This window comes from Silurus aristotelis (genome assembly GCF_946808225.1).
Source record: "Silurus aristotelis genome assembly, chromosome: 27".
Lineage (NCBI taxonomy): Eukaryota > Metazoa > Chordata > Actinopteri > Siluriformes > Siluridae > Silurus > Silurus aristotelis.
Window position 1 is genome coordinate 17,565,434 of NC_139600.1, and position 23,478 is coordinate 17,588,911.

General features: G+C 45.0%; 2 protein-coding genes across 4 annotated transcripts in view; both read left to right on the forward strand.

Annotated features, from left to right (window-relative positions):
- Positions 1-16,462, forward strand: part of sclt1 (sodium channel and clathrin linker 1) — a 36,721-nt gene extending 20,259 nt beyond the window's left edge. For all 3 annotated transcript variants that reach the window (XM_083533107.1, XM_083533108.1, XM_083533109.1), the window contains 9 exons: positions 8,486-8,584; positions 8,714-8,785; positions 8,928-9,002; positions 9,236-9,381; positions 12,874-13,066; positions 14,953-15,149; positions 15,718-15,796; positions 15,912-16,007; positions 16,096-16,462. In XM_083533107.1, the coding sequence (XP_083389233.1) occupies positions 8,486-8,584; positions 8,714-8,785; positions 8,928-9,002; positions 9,236-9,381; positions 12,874-13,066; positions 14,953-15,149; positions 15,718-15,796; positions 15,912-16,007; positions 16,096-16,158 (1,020 nt within the window). In that variant the 3' untranslated portion in view covers positions 16,159-16,462. The remainder of the gene's footprint in view (positions 1-8,485; positions 8,585-8,713; positions 8,786-8,927; positions 9,003-9,235; positions 9,382-12,873; positions 13,067-14,952; positions 15,150-15,717; positions 15,797-15,911; positions 16,008-16,095) is intronic.
- Positions 16,463-22,628: 6,166 nt separating this feature from the next.
- The window catches only part of LOC310721503 (heparan-alpha-glucosaminide N-acetyltransferase-like), a 1,775-nt gene continuing 925 nt past the window's right edge, over positions 22,629-23,478 (forward strand). The window contains exons 1-2 of the mRNA XM_083533237.1: positions 22,629-22,832; positions 23,267-23,382. Of these exons, the coding sequence (XP_083389363.1) occupies positions 22,679-22,832; positions 23,267-23,382 (270 nt within the window). The 5' untranslated portion in view covers positions 22,629-22,678. The remainder of the gene's footprint in view (positions 22,833-23,266; positions 23,383-23,478) is intronic.

The window sequence follows — 23,478 nt, forward strand, 5'->3', positions numbered from 1 at the left end:
TCACATGCGCAATATTAGCAGCAGTACAAAGTACCTCGCAAAACGGTACCGTAATCTCCAATGAAACCTACCCCAACATGACCAACCCCACGCATACGCCGCCAACAAATCATTCCAGAAAACGTCGGGAGGCAGGGCAGGGATTTGCCTACATAGCAGGGGTTGAAGTGTTTCGTTCAAACTTCACCCCAGTACTCCCTGACTTGTGGCCACCAGCAAACGGCTCAATAGGTAATCATATGTGGTGTGCTCTAAATCTAATGGTAGCAGCTAACCATTCTTAAATTGCCCAAACTGCGGCCCTTTTTAGAAACAAACACTGGTATCAGATTAGCTACTCGGTTAGTTACACCGGCCCCGCCATTCCGCACAAGGTAAACATACAAAGTTGGGCCGACAATGCATCCAATTCGGATTTTCTACTTACAGTGGAGGTAGGCGTGCGACGACCACACGTGCTAAACGACTTAAGTGACCCAACAGTAGCTATTGTAATCACAGGAAGACCCAAGCATGGTGCCTGTAAAAGGCTTCATGGCATTTGGCTACATTATTATTATACGAAACACTCATCATCTCAATCCGCATCGGTACAGACAAGCAGCATGGATTCTGACACGGGAGCACGAGTCTATGCTCCTGGGGGCCAACCAGGCCTCCAACCCCGCCAGGCCGCTATAGATTTCACAATCAGATGCGAAGGGTCAGACAGCAGTAAACCATCCATGTTCCCCGGGATTAAAAACCAGAACTTCACCTCGTACTATGTTCTATGTTACAGTGGCCGCAAGCTGAGCCATTTCTTTCTTCATATGGCCCTCAACGACTCCTGCCCAGACACTTGCCAGTCGCCGGAAGGTAGAGTCTGGGGAATTGATGGTCGCTATAATGTCAGCGACGCTCCCGTCTTTCCCCCAAATGTTTCGTCAACCGTCACCCTCCTCAGCGTCACCATACACAACGATACGGACTATCATGCCACTCCACCAAATTTGTACTACGCCTGGCTTCAAGACACGGCTCGTCAAGCGCATCCCAATAGCACGTGCGTTGTATGTCATAAACGATCAAGGCACATACCTTACGCAATGCCCACTAGAGGAATTCGCGAATGCGCAAGGACCCCTTATAATAGCACCCACTTATGTCCCGCGGCATGTTTACTAGGAGCAGCCGCTCACACACATGGAGCAGAATGGATGAAGAATTACAGCAGATCTTGCTCATACACACCGGATACAACTGAGACCCCCACAGATATACGAGTGCGTGTCCATCCAGACCAGAAATTCCCACTCTGTATTAAAGGAAGAGGACCCATAGCCGTAGGTAGTGTTGCCAAAACAGCATGTCTAAATACACTGGAGGCTAACTATCCCATCATTAACATGATGTCCAGTTGTAACACCTCACAGTACGGGTGTGAGCCCAACACCACCATCCAAGTAATCATCCCTCACCTTAAAGTAGGTACCTTACCGCTGGCTGACGTATTCTGGTATTGTGGAGAACCACAAGTATTGCAGGTCCTCCCGAAGTTTTGGGGTGGACTTTGCACGCCAGTCCTGCTGGAGGGACATCTCACTGTATTCGAGCTAAATGAGACCAGACTGGAGCAACTCCTCAAGCACCCCACGCACGCGCGCACTCGCCGTGATGTCTCCACGGCCTTGAATGGAATAACCCTGAATAAGTACTTTACATTACGTAACTCCACACACCTACCGCAGTGGGATGCTGACGCTCTCATATATGTAGACTGGTCCGGAGCACCAGCCGGCGTGCCAGAACAATATCGCGCCCTACAAGAAGCATCCTCCACGGCCTGGACTATATTCCTCCCCCACGTACAAGCACATAGAAACATGAAGTGGATTAATTACATATGGTACAATCAGCAACGATTCATCAATCACACCATATTGGCCCTGGGACTTATGGCAGAGCAACTCCATGCCACCACAATGATGACTGTACAAAATCGCTTTGCCTTAGACACCATGCGCGGTCCAGACCAAGAAGTTTGCACTCTTTTCGGCTCAGACTGCTGTGCACTAATACCCTTACATACCGGCCCAGCAGGACCCTTAAATACTGTCTTCAACAAAATGAAAGCAATGCGTAAGGAAATGACTCAAAATAATGCATCCCCCGACCCCGCCTGGTACAAATGGTTAATGTCAGGTGACTGGTTGGCGGGTCTGATAAGAATTCTTACAATAGCAGGATTCGTCCTACTAGCGGTCTTAGCAGTAGTATGCTGTGGCATTCCTCTTATTCGCTCTCTTATTGACAAGACTGTACATTCACTTTTCGGCCAATATCTCATGATGAACGCCAGATTGTCAGACGACGACGAGGACAATCAGGCACTTTTGAACCACTCCGACACACTCTACCCTCTGCTCCTGGCAGAGGATGACAAGGCTTAAAGAGACAAATCACTGTATAGATACATGTACCCTGCCCTTTGCTTAACCCCCTTCTAGTTAGTCGCTTTGTGTGTCTCTTTCCCTCAGATCATGGCACTCCAACAGCGAGGTCCCTTACGAACGCACGCCAGACATTTACCGCAAAGTATTCAGCGTCCCTTCGGCACCTGTTACCTCACATGCACCTCATCCTGCGCTTGTCCCACAGACATGCAACCTCACCGACACTTCCATCTCTTCACACGACACAACCTAGGCTGCGGTGCCTGCCAACGACTGTTGATGTATCGCCGACCCCTGCCAGATCCAAGTCTTCCGCTAGTTATGTTAGAAGTTATCTCACTTGCCAACGCAGTTACTGCGCACCCCTACCCCCCGTTTGCTGAGGTTACAGAACTGAACCATGCAACCTGGTCCCCCCTGACCACTGACCGATATGTCTCCTTCCTTATTCATAACTGCAACCGAAGAGACTATCGACCGCTTCCATACATCATGGCACACGCCGACATCACCCTGCGATATACACAGTGGGCCTTTTGCAACAGCTCCCCAGGAAACCACCATACCGCGTCCCGGCCGGTGTGGACTCCATTGTGTGTGTGTCACCTACACTCCGGCACCAACCCCTTACGAAACGAGATGTATGGCAGAACCTTCGGGCTGGACACAAACTGCACGTTCCTCTACCCTTCAGCATGAAACATTTGGCACCACACCACGAGTGGTGGTGGTAATCGGACCAGCATTCCAGCCATTCCGATATTTTCTGTGTTGTTTTTCTGTATATGTATGTTTCTGAACAGGTCCAGACAATGGCAGTCGCCCGCTTACCTCCTGGACTGCCCTTGCCTCCATCACGCCCAAGGCGAGTGTCCTGCCGCCAGCGCCTTGACTTCTTATCCTGTACTGTTCGCTGCGTCTACGATCCGGGCCACCCTTCGCAGTCACCAGGCAACGCCCGCTATGCTTACACCTTTCTTTCCAACAACTGCCCCTGCGGAGCCTGCCACACCATCGCACGCTATGCTCAGGCACCTTCGACCTGGCTCACCCCACAATCCCTACAGCAGCTCCCAACCCATATCGTCCGGCGCAGCATGGCTCAGCCGTACCCACCAGACCCATACATCCGCGGCCTGAACCAACAGCTCCGGTGGACCACGCTCGCTGAAGATGGCCCTCGACCTCTGTCCCTCATTCTTAAACACGCTGATTTCACTCTATCCAGCCAACACTGGATCCACGAAAACAATAGTTGCACGGACTATTCGCTTCACCACACACGTCCACTCACACTCACCACTCACACATACACCTTACGCCGCCTCATATCTGTAGCCTCGGCGTACGGTGGTATAACCACACACGCGTTTTTGCTCACCCGAGACATTCTACAGGAAGCCCAAGTGGAATATCATTCTGTCTCCTTGGCAGGATACAAGCTGTGGTCCAGCCTGTCCAAGGACGAAGTGCAGATATGGAACACCATACCCAGACAACCACCTATTCACCCACTGTTTTACAATACAGACTCGTCCATACATGTTTCGTCACGTGCACATCTCACAACCACCGACAAGTTCGACATATGGGCCCGAATGGAGGCGGACCGCAGGATTACCGCCCCCTTGCCCTTCTGGACTCGTCACATGACCCCACGACACCATTGGTACTGGCATTGACACCCCTGTCAAGGCCCCTTCACATACTGCCAACCACGGATCTGGTGATCATGTCACACTGTCGCGCCACGGCGGGCAGAGTGGGAATTTTCCCTCACGATCGGCTACCGAGGGTTTTTCGCCCACTCCTGATCCATGTTCGAGAAGGCCAGTATGTCTCTGCTTTGTAACAAGTAATGTAGGGGGTCAGTAATGTGGATGGAAATATGCTATTTTTGTGGAAATATGCTATTTTGATTTTTATTTACTATATTGATTGGATTAATGTGGAATTATGCTATTTTGATTTCTATTTACTATATTGATTGGATTCTATCGTATGGACATATGCGATTTTATTGGAAATGCTTTACTGACGGATATATAACCTTTCTAAGTAATACTACTGTTTAACGTTTAATTTTAACTTCCTGACATCTCGTGTAGTTTTAGGGCCAGGGCTTAGTAGCCGTGGCCTGTTGATTTACTTTACCTACAGAGCATATGTTAGACATGTAAGATGTATTTACTATCTTTTGCTATCAGCAACATGTTTACTATTATTTTTCATTTATCTATGGTCTGTAAAGATGCATGCAAGCGCCAACATGAAAAGAGTAGATTGTGTGAAACTTTTCAGTTTCAGAGGGGGAAGTAATGTGGAATTTTTTGATAAAGCATCAATACAACCAAGTCTATACTTAGAAAATAATTATCAGGTAAATTGTTTTAGTATCATTTAATGGACTTAGTATATATTAGCTTTAATAAACCTGCCTAACAGGTTGACCTTAGACCAATGTAACCAAAGCCTATTGCTTGCTTATAAAGAAACCACAACAGAGACCATTTAGAAAAAGACCACCATGTTTATTAAGGACGACACTCCCAGTGGGAACACTTAGGGAAAAGATGACAAGGACGACAAACCAGCCAGGGACTGTTAAGAGACAGACTATGGTGGGGCTCAGAAGACAGGGACCCACAGGGGTCAGGCCCAAAGCCAGACTCAGGCTCAGACTCAACCATGATGACACTGTCAGGAGACGCCCAAGGAGTAGGAGGAGAAGAGGGCCCATGAGGAGGATTGCAGGGAGAAGTAGGGGAATAGGAAGGAGAAGCACCTTGACGAAGATCAGGCGAACTAGGCCCTGAGTCAGGCCCAGAATCAGGTGCACTGTCAGTGTCAGAAGAGAGGGGAGCCCCAGAAGGAGGACTGACAGGCAGAATCAACACAGGGTCAGTCTGAGTGCCCACATCAACGGAAGAAGGAGAGGTGTGGGCAGTAGGGGAAGAAGTAGGACGATCAGGACCATCACAAGGGTCGACCAAATAGTTGTCCAAGTCATCAAGCAAACGGGAGATCTGAAAATGGCGATAGGGAGAAATGGGAGAAGTGCAAACCCTAGAGTAAGGGAGAGATCTCTTGCGTCTAGTGGTCTTGTAACGAGCTAGAAAAACACACAGAAAGAAGAGAACAAGACCAAGGTCAATGAATAGCATGGTGGCAACTAAATAGGAAGAACCAGTCTAGTACACTAGGTACTGAACTAGTGCACAGCCAAGCTTAAGAAAAATATCTAACACACAGCCATATAATCAACTATAACCATAGCATTAGCAGGAAAAGGTACATAAGAGCATTAAAATGAAGGTCTAAGGAGAAATATATAATCATAGAATAAGGTAAAATAAGAGAAGAAACTTACGCATAATCAAGAAGAAGAAAATAAGAAAATATCCAAAGGAACTGAAGGCTAGTCCAAAATAGTGTTGCTCAAACAAGCGTTAAGACAAGAATGAGGAAGATAGGACAAGTTTTAAAAAATAAAACCCCAAGAAGGCCCGAAAATAAGGGGATATAGGTAAGAGGGATCACGTGGAGGAAATGACGAAGGGAAGAGGAAGAACCAGGAGGGAACGAAAATAATGGGAATTAGGATTCACCACGTGATGCATAATAATGAGTAGGAAGGGCCCAAAAATTGGGTAGGTCAGAAATAATGGGATTTCGAGTAGAACCATGCAAATTAAGGTAGGAGGCGCCTAGAGGCGCCTGCACATAAATAAGAGACACTCTCAGCAGAGGGTGTGTGTGTGGTAGTCGAGTGTAGCCTCTTGTTGAGCAGTTGGATTACCTTCAAGACCGGTCTGAAGACTTTCTTTTCGGGATTTTATTTGGTACTTTCATCTTTTGGTGAGCTCTGATTTTTGGAAACTATCTAGAGGTTCAGGGTGGAAATCACCTTAGGTGATTTACCCCTTAGGTTTTGGGGACTTTCCTTTTGAAGCGCTTGCATGCATCTATTATTCTGAAAAGGAGTTTTTCTACTGGATTATATCTGTTTTGGTGATTGATCTTCTCTGCAGAGAAAAGAAATAAACTTGTATTTTGCTGTCCTTCTCATCCAAGTCTCTGGGCCTTTTATTGGGAGTTCTGACCGAGTTAGTGTCAATTAAGAACCAAAGAGGTAAACTTGGAGCACTCCTGAGGTGTTTGGTCTCAGAGGGGATTCTGAGATCCGACACCGCAACCTTTGAGACCTTTATATCAATAGAAGTTTTTCTGTGAGATGGGGTGGCATCTCATCCTCGAGCATCCCTCAACTCTATGGTGTACCACAGGGATTGATACTTGGCCCGGTGTTGTTCTCCCTATCTATGCTACCTCTGGGTAATATCATTAGAAAGCACAATATCTCATTTCACGTTTATGCTGATGACATCCAATTATATGTTCCTTTAAAACCAGATTCACTCAGTGAGCTCCAGTCCCTCTCCGGCTGTTTACCTGACATTAAACGTTGGCTGGCAAGTAATTTTACTAAGTCTTAATGACAATAAGTGTGAATGTATACTATTTAGTACACAGGAGCAGCCTAATACTAACTACTAACATTGATGGCAATTTGGATTTTGCGAACGTCAAGCTTCTTTCAACTCCATTTACTATCAAAGGTGAAGCCTTTCATTTCAATATAAGACATGGAAAAAGCCATTCATGCTTTTATTAGTTCTAGACTGGATTACTGCAATGCTCTTTATTTAGGCGGACTGAGTAGTGCACGGTTTTTAACTGGTACCAGTAAGTGTGCACACATCACCCTGGTCCTTTCCTCTCTACACTAGTTCCCAGTACAGTACAGGATCTAATATAAAATCTTTTTTGTTTTTAAATCTCTGTCTGGTACGACCCCAACCTGTTTAAATCAACTTCTCCATCTGCACACCCAGGGCCGAACTCTCAGGTCCTCTAAACATGTCTTAAAGTGTCTAGAACAAGATATAAATCAGGGGTGATCACGCTCTCAGTAGCTGCTCCTATGCTTTGGCATTCCCTCCCTCCTGATCTCACCTCTGAAAGGGAATTCTTTACTTCTAAAGCTAAACTAAAGACTCACTTATTCACCAAAGCCTTTGCTGTGTAGTAGAGGGTGTGCCGTCTCCTGCTTCTTAACCTTTATTTTATTTGTTGTGTTTTAATGCTTATAAAATCTTTGTTCTGTAGTTACTTACTATTTTTTATTTTATAATTTTGTATATTGTATTACTTTTATGTTAGCTCTAATTTGATTACTATTTTGCACTTTGTTCAGCACCTAGGCTCTACCTGATAGCCGTTAGGTGCTCTATACATGTTAGATTTTTATCATGCCCAAACGAAACTTAATTCTTAAAGAGGTTTTCCATATGACCTGCGATCCCCGTGGTGTCTTTTCTGATCAGGGAAGAATCACACAGCACACAGCATGGAGCAATGATGTTCTTCGGTTTATTGCAGGCAACAGACACGTATATACACACATTGGAAAGAAAGCTGACCTAAAGTTGTTTCCTGTTTAGATAAGAGGATATACTAGCCGGAGATGTTGGAGCCCAGATAAAGACTCACTGTTTACCTTACAGACTAACATCGTAAATATTTTATAGACACTGAACAGATAAAGTAATGTGTGTGAACCAGTGTGAGAATCATCTTAATACTAACGATATATAAAGTTTAAATTGAATTGAAGTGAATTGAATTAGATTTAGCGCCACCTTGTGTACTGGTTCTGCATTGAGGATGTTCTGCGCATCACCACTCCTTTTGTATTAATTATTTGTAAAGTTGAGCTCGGCCCCACCCACTCTAGGAGTTTGCTTAGACACTGCATTCAGTCGCCACAGCTATGCCAGCCAATCACAAGGTGTATACAGCCAGGGGAGAGGCTCCACCCACATCATGTTCACTGATTGATTCATTTTAAATCAGTGGGAAATCAAAGTTCAGGTGACTGGAGGGTTAACATGTTCACATACACATACACACTGATCATTTGTGTGTGTGTGTGTGTGTGTGTGTGTGTGTGTGTGTGTGTGTGTGTGTGTGTGTGTGTGATATCCCAGGCTCAGCTGCGGGAGAAGCAGAGAGTGGAAGAGTTGGAGAGGATGAAGGAAGGTATGAAGCAGCTGGTGGAAGAAGCAGCCATCCGCACCAGGAAGGAGGTACATATCCCACAATGCACCTGTGATCATGCTGTGTTTGTAATGATTATTGTGTGTGTGATGGTTTGTGTGTGTCTTGGAGATGGAGGTGTGTGTGTGTGTGTGATAATTATTGTGTGTGTGTTGCAGGTGGAGTGTGTGCGTCAGCAGTGTAACACACAGATTAATCGTCTCACAGAGGAACTTGCCGCTCTGCAGCTGGTCAGGACTTCTTGACTTGACTCACACACACACACACACACACACACACACACACACACACACACACACACACACACACAGACACACACACACACACACACATTCACTATACACAATCTTTTTATGTGTGTGTGTATGTCAGGAGTGTTCAGATAAACAGAGTCAGCTGGAAAGGGCACACAGAGAGAGGAAGGTGGTGGAGGAGGAGCTCGAGAAGGTGAAAACACACACACACACACACACACACACACACACACACACCCTCTTTATTACCTTTAGTACATCTTTAGGATTAAAGTCCCACCCCCAGCACCGGTGCAAACACAGGTTTCCATAGCAACCCCCCAAACAATTTAGCCCAACACGTCTAGGTTTTATTCGTGTGTGTGTGTGTGTGTGTGTGTGTGTGTGTGTGTGTGTGTGTGTGTGTGTGTGTGTGTGTGTGTGTAGGTTTACAGAGAGGGCCGATACGGTGTTGCAGATGTGAGGAAGATGGAGGCACTACATCAGAGATGTTTAAATGCAGAGAGAATAAAAGACGAGCTGGAGCACACACTCAACACCACACACTCCAACATGAAAAAGATGGAGCTGGAGTGAGCACACGCACATACATAAGCACACACATAAGCGCACGCACACATACATAAACGCACGCACACACACAAACGCACGCACACATAAGCACACACAAGCACACACACAAGCACACACATACATAAACACACACACAAGCCCACACGCACACATAAGCACACACACATACATAAGCACACACACATACATAAGCGCACACACATACATAAGCACTAACACAAGCACACACACAAGCACACACATACATAAACACACACACAAGCCCACACGCACACATAAGCACACACACATACATAAGCACACACACATACATAAGCGCACACACATACATAAGCACACACACAAGCACACACACAAGCACACACATACATAAACACACACATAAGCACACACACGCATACATAAGCACACACACACATACATAAGCACACACACACATACATAAGCACACACACACATACATAAGCACACACACACATACATAAGCACACACACATACATAAGCACACACACACATACATAAGCACACACACACATACATAAGCACACACACACATACATAAGCACACACACACATACATAAGCACACACACACATACATAAGCACACACACACATACATAAGCACACACACACATACATAAGCACACACACATACATAAGCACACACACACATACATAAGCACACACACACATACATAAGCACACACACACATACATAAGCACACACACACATACATAAGCACACACACATACATAAGCACACACACATACATAAGCACACACACATACATAAGCACACACACACATACATAAGCACACACACACATACATAAGCACACACACACATACATAAGCACACACACACATACATAAGCACACACACATACATAAGCACACACACACATACATAAGCACACACACACATACATAAGCACACACACATACATAAGCACACACACATACATAAGCACACACACACATACATAAGCACACACACACATACATAAGCACACACACATACATAAGCGCACACACATACATAAGCACACACACACATACATAAGCACACACACACATACATAAGCACACACACACATACATAAGCACACACACACATACATAAGCACACACACACATACATAAGCACACACACACATACATAAGCACACACACACATACATAAGCGCACACACATACATAAGCGCACACACATACATAAGCACACACACACATACATAAGCACACACACACATACATAAGCACACACACACATACATAAGCACACACACACATACATAAGCGCACACACATACATAAGCACACACACACATACATAAGCACACACACACATACATAAGCACACACACACATACATAAGCACACACACACATACATAAGCACACACACACATACATAAGCACACACACATACATAAGCACACACACACATACATAAGCACACACACATACATAAGCACACACACACATACATAAGCACACACACATACATAAGCGCACACACATACATAAGCACACACACACATACATAAGCACACACACACATACATAAGCACACACACATACATAAGCGCACACACATACATAAGCACACACACACATACATAAGCACACACACACATACATAAGCACACACACACATACATAAGCACACACACATACATAAGCGCACACACATACATAAGCACACACACACATACATAAGCACACACACACATACATAAGCACACACACACATACATAAGCACACACACAAGCACACACACAAGCACACACATACATAAACACACACACAAGCCCACACGCACACATAAGCACACACACATACATAAGCACACACACATACATAAGCGCGCACACACACAAGCACACACACAAGCACACACATACATAAACACACACATAAGCACACACACACACATACATAAGCACACACACACACATACATAAGCACACACACACATACATAAGCACACACACACATACATAAGCACACACACACATACATAAGCACACACACACATACATAAGCACACACACATACATAAGCACACACACATACATAAGCACACACACATACATAAGCGCACACACACATACATAAGCGCACACACACATACATAAGCGCACACACACATACATAAGCGCACACACACATACATAAGCGCACACACACACACATACATAAGCACACACACACACACATACATAAGCACACACACACACACATACATAAGCACACACACACATACATAAGCACACACACATACATAAGCACACACACATACATAAGCACACACACACATACATAAGCACACACACATACATAAGCACACACACATACATAAGCACACACACACATACATAAGCACACACACATACATAAGCACACACACATACATAAGCACACACACATACATAAGCACACACACACATACATAAGCACACACACATACATAAGCACACACACACATACATAAGCACACACACATACATAAGCACACACACATACATAAGCACACACACACACATACATAAGCACACACACATACATAAGCACACACACACACACATAAGCACACACACATAAGCACACACAAACATAGACTCAACACCACACACTCCAACATGAAGATGGAGCTGAAGTGAGCACACACAAACACACATACATACATAAACACACACACACACACGCACACACACGCACACACACACACACACACACACACTTGCATACATAAACAGACACACACATACATACTAACAGACACAAACATATACACACAGATACACCAACACATTTGTTGACTAGAGGTGTAAGAAAATATCGATGCACCTGAGTATCGCGATATTTTGTTTGCCGATACTGTAGTGAATTCCTACAAGATTAATGGCAGTAGTTTTGTTTTGAGTTTAACTGCTAGATAGATATCAGTCTAATTATATCTGAACTTGACAGGAAGTGCTAGCATAAGGGCAAGGCACTAATGCTAGTGTTAATATCCACCTGTTTCCTGGGGGCGCTGCTGCAAACACGATTAGGGGTTTAAATTCCTCTGGAAGAAACCGCAGTGTTGACTGACCTGCACTGAAGGCAGTATGTTCAGGAAAAGCTCAGGAACAACAATGTGCTGTTCGTGGTTGCACTTTGTCGAAAAATGTGTGCATGGACGATCTTTTTTCACTATTGTTTTGTTTTTGTTGTTTTCAAGTGTTTGCATACGGTGGTGTGTTTTTAATGACAGATTTTGTAAAATTATATCTTATAATTATTAAAATAAGAAATATCTCAATATATATTGCCTTGTATCGTACCCAACTGTGATGCGTATCGTATCGCCAGATTTGTTGACTGTGTTACGTGTGCCAGCATGAAGATGTCCTTCTGCCCCCTCATGGACACCAAACGAACATGTATGAAGAAACCTCAGCTACACTTATTAAAAGTATATGTGTGTGTGTGTGTGTGTAGATTGGGTGAAGAGCTGTTGCGCTGTCAGGAGGAGGTGCGAAGGCTGCAGGTGGCGCTATCGAATACAAGAACAGAGTGCAGCAGTGTGTGTGAGGAGAGACTCAGCCTGCAGCAAGAGAACCAACAACTGCACAGAGACATGGACACACTGCGCAAAGAGTGTGTGTCTGCACAGAGACATGCCAAACTACAGGTATACACACACACACACACACACACACACACACACTGCGCAAAGAGTGTGTGTCTGCACAGAGACATGCCAAACTACAGGTATACACACACACACACACACACACACACACACACACACACACACACACTGCGCAAAGAGTGTGTGTCTGCACAGAGACATGCCAAACTACAGGTATACACACACACACACACACACACACACACACACACACTGCGCAAAGAGTGTGTCTGCACAGAGACATGCCAAACTACAGGTATACACACACACACACACACACACACTGCGCAAAGAGTGTGTGTCTGCACAGAGACATGCCAAACTACAGGTATACACACACACACACACACACTGCGCAAAGAGTGTGTGTCTGCACAGAGACATGCCAAACTACAGGTATACACACACACACACACACACACACACACACACACACTGCGCAAAGAGTGTGTGTCTGCACAGAGACATGCCAAACTACAGGTATACACACACACACACACACACACACACACACACACTGCGCAAAGAGTGTGTGTCTGCACAGAGACATGCCAAACTACAGGTATACACACACACACACACACACACACACACACACTGCGCAAAGAGTGTGTGTCTGCACAGAGACATGCCAAACTACAGGTATACACACACACACACACACACACACACACTGCGCAAAGAGTGTGTGTCTGCACAGAGACATGCCAAACTACAGGTATACACACACACACACACACACACACACACACTGCGCAAAGAGTGTGTGTCTGCACAGAGACATGCCAAACTACAGGTATACACACACACACACACACACACACACACACACTGCGCAAAGAGTGTGTGTCTGCACAGAGACATGCCAAACTACAGGTATACACACACACACACACACACACACACACACTGCGCAAAGAGTGTGTGTCTGCACAGAGACATGCCAAACTACAGGTATACACACACACACACACACACACACACACACACACACACACACACTGCGCAAAGAGTGTGTGTCTGCACAGAGACATGCCAAACTACAGGTATACACACACACACACACACACACACACTGCGCAAAGAGTGTGTGTCTGCACAGAGACATGCCAAACTACAGGTATACACACACACACACACACACACACACACACACTGCGCAAAGAGTGTGTGTCTGCACAGAGACATGCCAAACTACAGGTATACACACACACACACACACACACACACACACACACACTGCGCAAAGAGTGTGTGTCTGCACAGAGACATGCCAAACTACAGGTATACACACACACACACACACACACACACACACACACTGCGCAAAGAGTGTGTGTCTGCACAGAGACATGCCAAACTACAGGTATACACACACACACACACACACTGCGCAAAGAGTGTGTGTCTGCACAGAGACATGCCAAACTACAGGTATACACACACACACACACACACACACACACACACACACACACACACACACACACACTGCGCAAAGAGTGTGTGTCTGCACAGAGACATGCCAAACTACAGGTATACACACACACACACACACACACTGCGCAAAGAGTGTGTGTCTGCACAGAGACATGCCAAACTACAGGTATACACACACACACACACACACACACACTGCGCAAAGAGTGTGTGTCTGCACAGAGACATGCCAAACTACAGGTATACACACACACACACACACACACACACACACACACACACTGCGCAAAGAGTGTGTGTCTGCACAGAGACATGCCAAACTACAGGTACACACACATGTCTATATTTAGCTCATGCTTTATTTCTTATTTGCATTAATTTGAACTCTGTGTGTGTGTGTGTGTGTGTGTGTGTGTGTGTGTGTGTGTGTGTGTGTGTGTGTGTAGGTGTCACGTATGCAGCAGGAGGTCTGTGTGAGGAAGCAAGCAGTAGAGTCAAAACTAAGAGAAATGAAGGAAAGAAACAAACAGTCCACTGCTGAACTCCAGCGCCGCCTACAGGCACAACAACACAACAACACGCGCTACAGAGAGGAGAGTGTCCAACTCACACTTACACTGCAACAGACACTCACCTCACTCAGGTAACACACACACACTGCAACACACACTCCCCTCACTTGGGTAACACACACACGGAAACACACACTCACCTCACTCAGGTAACACACACCCACACTGCAACACACTCACCTCACTCAGGTAACACACACACTCACACTTTCCTCACTTGGGTAACATAAACACAATAACCTCCCCCAGGTAACACATATACAATCACTGCAACACACCCACCTCCCTCAGGTAACATACACAGACACACACACACTTCAGCACACACTTACCTCCCTCGGGTAACACACAAACACACAATGCAACACACACCTTACTTAGGTTACACACACACACACACACACACACACACACACACACACACACACACACACACACACACACACACACACAGCTGGAGTGAGCGCCCACAAACAATCAAAGACTTAACACCACACACTTCAACATGAAGAAGATGAAGCTGAAGTGGACGGACACACACACACACACACACTCAGACTACCTTTAGGTAAATACTAAAGCATAGCTGTGTGTGTGTGTGTGTGTGTGTGTGTGTGTGTGTGTGTGTGCGCGCTTCAGGGCAGAGATGAGCAGACAGAAACAGCAATGTCATGATCTGGAGAATAATTTGCAGTCCGCACAGGAGAAGATCCTGGAGGTGCGTGCGCACACACACACACACAGACACGCAAACAAGCACATTTATAAAATACCCTATTTAGAAGTTTTAATGATTTGTTTGTGTGTGTGTGTCTGTCTGTGTCTGTGTTCAGTTTGAGCAAGAATTAGCAGAGCACCAGGAGAAGAACACTCGCTTACAGACTCGACTCACTCAGGCTGAACATCGAGCTTCCACCACCTCACAGCAGGTACACACAGATCTGTAGTTACGTTTACTAAAGTGTGTTTTAGAGCACTATATATTTAGTTATGGTACACACGTGTGTGTGTGTGTAGCTCACCCTGATGACCCAGAGGAGAAAAGCCGTTTCCGTGATGGACCTGGAGCTCCTGGAATGAAGCTTTGTGATTTCCTGCACGGTTCCAGACGAGTTTCTCCTTAAACCCGTCACACAAAATGATCAGAACTGTGTGAAAACTTACAAACTATTTTTACTCCTGTATGTAAAATCTCTCTCACTCACACACACACACACACACACACTCACACACTGACACACACACACACACACTCACACACTGACACACACACACACACACACACACTGACACACACACAAGCTGATTTCTCTCAGATACCAATTGAAATGTTTTAAATGTGTTTACATTAAAATGTTTTTCAATAAAATTCACCTTAAATTCACCCTTAAATGAGAGCAAGGTCCAACACCACATACCACCACACACACCACATACCACCACACCATACACACACCACATACCACCACACACACCACATACCACCACACCATACACACACCACATACCACCACACACACCACATACCACCACACCATACACACACCACATACCACCACACACACCACATACCACCACACCATACACACACCACATACCACCACACACACCACATACCACCACACCATACACACACCACATACCACCACACCATACACACCACATACCACCACACCACACACCACATACCACCACACCATACACACACCACATACCACGACACCACACACACCACACACACCACATACCACCAAACACACACCACATACCACCAAACACACACCACATACCACCAAACACACACCACATACCACCACACACACCACATACCACCACACCATACACACACCACATACCACCACACCATACACACACCACATACCACCACACCATACACACCACATACCACCACACCATACACACACCACATACCACCACACCATACACACACCACATACCACCACACCATACACACACCACATACCACCACACCATACACACCACATACCACCACACCATACACACACCACATACCACCACACCATACACACCACACACACCACATACCACCAAACACACACCACATACCACCACACCATACACACACCAAACACACCACCACACACACCACCACACCATACACACCACACACACCACATACCACGATACACACACCACATACCACCACACCATACACACACCACACACACCACATACCACCACACCATACACACACCACCACATACCACCACACCATACACACCACATACCACCACACCATACACACCACACACACCACATACCACCACACATACCACATACCACCACACACACCACATACCACCACACACACCACATACACACCACACCATACACACACACCACACACACACACCACACACACCACATACCTACACACCACACACACCACATACCACCACACCATACACACCACACACACACCACATACCACCACACCATACACACCACACACACCACATACCACCACACACACCACACACCTACACACCACACACACCACATACCTACACACCACACACACCACATACCACTACACCACATACCACCACACCATACACACCACATACCACTACACCACACACACCACATACCACCACACACCACATACCACCACACCACATACCTACACACCACACACCACATACCTACACACCACACACACCACATACCACACACACCACATACCACCACACCACACACACACCACACCATACACACCACATACCACCACACCACACACACCACATACCACCATACACACCACATAACTACACACCACACATACCACATAACTACACACCACACATACCACATAACTACACACACACACACCACATACCACCACACCATACACACCACATACCACTACACCACACACACCACATACCACCACACACACCACATACCACTACACCACATACCACCACACCATACACACCACATACCACTACACCACACCACACACACCACATACCACCACACATACCACCACACCGCACACCACATACCTACACACCATACACACCACACACCACACACCATATACCTACACACCACACACACCACATACCACACACACCACATACCACCACACCACATACCACCACACCATACACACCACATACCACCACACCACACACACCACATACCACCATACACACCACATAACTACACACCACACATACCACATAACTACACACACACACACACCACATACCACCACACCATACACACCACATACCACTACACCACACACACCACATACCACCACACATACCACCACACCCTACATACCACCACACCACACACACCACATACCACCACACACACCACATACCTACACACCACACACACCACATACCACCACACACACCACATAGCACCACACCATACACACCACATACCACCACGGTCCAGCACCACACACACACCACATACCACCACACACACCACATACACACCACACCACATACCACCACACACACCACATACACACCACATACCATCACACCACACACACCACATACCACCACACACACCACATACCACACCACATACCACCACCACCACACACACCACATGCCACTACACCACACATACCACTACACCACACCACATACCACCACCACACACACCACATACCACTACACCACACATACCACTACACCACACCACATACCACCACACCATACCACCACACACACCACATACCACCACGGCCCAGCACCACACACACCACAAATACCACCACACACATACCACTACACCACACACACCACATACCACCACGGTCCAGCACCACACACACCACATACCACCAGGGTCTAGCACCACACACACAAAATACCCATCCAGATCACTGGATGTTCTAATCACTTCCATGGTTACAGGTGTATATCATTATCACCTGGGCATGCAGGTGCTTCTACAATCATTAGTGAAAGGATGTGTGTCTTTCAGGAGCTCAGTGAATTCCAGCGTGGTACCGTGACAGGACGTCACCTGTGCAATAAGTCCAGCCGTGAAATTTCCTCACTACTAAATATTCCACAGTAAAGCGTTAGTGGTGTTGGAACAAAGTGGAAGCGATTGAGAACCACAGAAACTCAGACACGTAAAACCCAGAGCAGGTCAGCGGATGCGGAGACACGTAGTGCACAGAGAACACCAACTTTCTGCAGAGTCAATAGCTATAGACCTCCAAACTTCATGTGGCCTTCAGATCAGCTGAAGAACAGTGCATAGAGCTTCATGGACTGGGTTTTTTTACATGGTCGAGCAGCTGCATCCGAGCTTTACATCACCAAATGCAATGCGAAGCATCGGATGCAGTGGTGTAGAGCACGAGGCCACAGGACTCCAGAGCAGTGGAGACGTGTTCTCTGGAGTAAAGAATCACTTCACTGTCTGGTAATCCGATAGACGAGTCTGGGTTCAGTGGGTGGCAGGAGAACGCTACTTGTCTGGCATTGTGTAAAGTTTGCTGAAGGGGGTTATGATGTGGGGATGTTTTTCAGAAGTTGGGCTCGAACACTTGGTTCCAGTGAAAGAATCTTAAAGCTTCAGCAGAAAAATACATTTTGGACCATTTCATGCTGTTCCAACATCACACAACCAGAGCACAAACTTCCATAAAGACATGGAGGAGTGAGTTTGGTGTGGAAGAACTTGACTGGTCTGCACAGGGTCCTGGCCTCAACCCGATAGAACACCTTTGGGATGAACTAGAGCAGAGACTGTGATCCAGACCTTCTCGTCCAACATCAGTGTCTGATCTCACAAATGTGTTTCTGGAAGAAGAGTCAAAAATTCAGATGAAGCTTGTGGAATGTCTTCCCAGAAGAGCTGAAACTGTTCTAGCTGCAAAGGGCCAACATCATATTAAACCCTATGGATTAAGAATCGGATGTTGCTCAAGTTCATTTGCATGTGAAGGCAGACGAGTGAATACTTTCGGTAATGTCGTGTATACAGTCGTCCCCCGTTTATCAGCAGTTACGTGTCAAAATCGACCACAAAAACTTATACGAGAAATGTTTTTTTTTTATTGTTTAAGCTGTAAATTATCCTCACACACTTTAAACACACACACAGAAAACATTTGCAAGAATTCAGCGAGATGAATTGTGTGTAAATTCGTAGAAATATCACATTTAGAATGAGTTCTGTAGAAGTTCTCACTCTCCAGTGTTCTGTATTGTTGAAAGATTTATGATCACACTTTTGATGTCACCCAAATGAGTCTGGTTCCTCTCAAGGTTTCTTCCTCATAACATCTAAGGGAGTTTTTCCTTGCCACAGTCTCCATGCTGCTCATCAGGGATAAACACACACCTTCACCTTCACTGTTGATTTCTGTAAAGCTGCTTTGAGACGATGTGTGTTGTGAAAAGCGCAATACAAATAAACTTCACTTGAGTACTGTAGCGTAGCCTATGTGTCGTTTCTCTGCTTGTTTATTGGTTGAAGAGTCCTATGGCATTAGAAGGGGTGGGGTTAAAGATACATGTGACTGCATTCTTCATTTTCATTGGCTAAATCTGGTGACTTATGTCTTCAACTCTGCTCTTTTCAGAGGAAACTACAACCAATAAATAAGAGGAACTCTACGGTGTCTTATAACGCTACTCATTTCTTATGATGAACTGAAATCAGGTCCATTCACGAAACAAAATAGTTATGTGCTAAATTGAAAACTGTAATAAAGTGGGACCTCGGGATTTGAACCGCGATAAAATCGAGGGACGACTGTATTAGAAATGTCACAATTAACGCATTAATAAATTAACACTAATTTTAACAGCAGTAATTTTGCGTGTCGATTTACATCATTTTAAACACCATAATTACTTTAAAACCTTTACAAGAATATTTTTACGAGCTGTCTGTCATCTGAAAATGTAAACAGGTTTGTGTAAGCAAATTGCTCAGTGGAAAGAAAGTGAAGTGATGGGAACCTGATATTTTCTATAGTTCTCTTTTTTATGTGACTATTAGACATGACCAAGTTCTTGTCTATAACCTTTGAAACATGTTTAGTCTTCATGCTCTATGTTGAGTTTGGTTTCACTAATAATAAACATGCATTAGAGTATAAAACACTTGAAGAGTATTAATTGAAGGTACATTTAGAACAGATACAATGTGTGATTAAGTAATGAATAAATATTTCTGTATATCTAATATTTATTTTATTTTATTTATAAAATAAACAAGTAATTTGTATTCTGTGACCTCTTGATTTAAGTACTCTTTGTACTCATACCAAAACTGTAGTATCATTTTCTAAAAAAAAATGTACCGTCATAAAAATAGAATTTCCATCAGTAGGAACATTTCAAATAAACACACTGTTAATTCTTACAGGCTTTTTTATTTATTTATTTTTATTTTTTGTAAGAAAAGAAAAATGTTGGTTGTGTTTTAAGCAATCTGTGTTTTAATGATTCACATGAAAAAAAAAGACCATAGTTTTTGACAGAATCTTTTTATAGAAAAAAAATGGATCCACTGGGACGAAGTGCTTCTTTAGCGTCGTACTCACGTCATGTAACCGATTTGAGTGCACGTCATTCAACTGCCACCAACCTTTTTAAGGTAAAGTCCTACTTTAATTATATTATTGTATAGTTATAGTGCTCTACAACATTATACAACATTATAGCACATTTACTGTTCTTTTTTAATTCACTAAATGTTCTGTGTATTTGAAACTCTAGAACATATGAATATTTTTCAGGAACTGCTTAAATATATACAGTGGTGTTTCTTATTTCTTTGCATGTTTTCACACTTTAATGTTTCAGATCATCAAACTAATTTAAATATTAGTAAAAGAGAACACAAGTGAACACAACATGCAGTATTTAAATGAAGTTTTTTATTATTAAGGGAAAACAAAATCCATAACTACATGGCTCTGTGTGAAAAACTTAAAACTGTGGTTTATCACACCTGAGTTCAATTTCATTTACAGACACAGAACACAAAATGAACTGTTTCAATAGTCTGTCAGGGTTAGAATTAGGGTTAGGGTTCCTGCAGGTGTTCTAGGGTTAGGGTTCCTGCAGGTATTCTAGGGTTAGGGTTCCTGCAGGTATTCTAGGGTTAGGGTTCCTGCAGGTGTTCTAGGGTTAGGGTTCCTGCAGGTGTTCTAGGGTTAGGGTTAGGGTTCCTGCAGGTGTTCTAGGGTTAGGGTTCCTGCAGGTGTTCTAGGGTTAGGGTTAGGGTTCCTGCAGGTGTTCTAGGGTTAGGGTTCCTGCAGGTACTTCAGGGTTAGGATAAGGGTTCCTGCAGGTATTCCTACAAATAATGAGCTGAAAATCCTGTAGGAAACCTGCATAATGTTCCTGCAGGGTTTTTTTGTGAGGGTTTTTATTAACTACAACAACATAGAGAAATACAACCTGTGAATAACATCAGAACATGAGGATTTCTCATCTCTGCTGCGTGTGTGTGTGTGTGTGTGTGTGTTTAATCTGACGCCCGCGTGACGTGTCGCGTGACACTCCAGACTTGATCTACATCGTGGAGGAGGAACCGGAAGTGTGTATTGTGGATGGGGAAAAAAGAGAAAAAGAAGAACTCCGAGGAAGTGTGGAAGCAGAACGGGATTTCAGGAGACGGTATGGGATCGAAACAGCAGCACGGAGCCGCTCTTCTGGTGCTGATCTGCGCAGTTTCCGTTTCCGCTCTCCAGCCAGAGCTGAGCTGTAAGTAACATATCGGGCACGCGCACATTTCCGCATTCGTGTGGGTCACGTTTTTAACGCTTGACATCTAATAACACTTCCGGTAACAGTGTGTGTGTGTGTGTGTGTGCGCGCGCGCGCGTGCGTGCGTGCGTGCGTGCACTAATTGTGGGACAAAATCTCACCATAATGTCACCAAACTCAATATAATCTCACTAAACCCACACTATAGAGTCATTATAATCTCATTATAACCTCCCTATAAACTTTCTTTCTTACGGCTTCTCCCATTAGGGGGCGCCACAGCGGATCATCCGCATGTTTGATTTGGCACATGTTTTTATGCTGGATGCTCTTCCTAACGCAACCCTCCCCAATGGGACCGGCACTGAGAGTGGCTGGGGTTTGTTCCCTGACCGGGGATTGACCGACGTTTAATCTGTTTCTTGTGTCAGGGTCACGTCCCAGCCGGAAAACCACAGTGCTGAAGATGGATGAAGCGTTTCTGAGCGTCCTGAACGAGATCCAGAGTGATCTGATCTTCTCTGTACAGTCAGAGCAGTGCTATCAGGTTACACACACACTCTCACACACACACACACACACACACACACACACACACACACACACACACACGGATCAGAGAGGAGCACTGAGGTCTGTATGA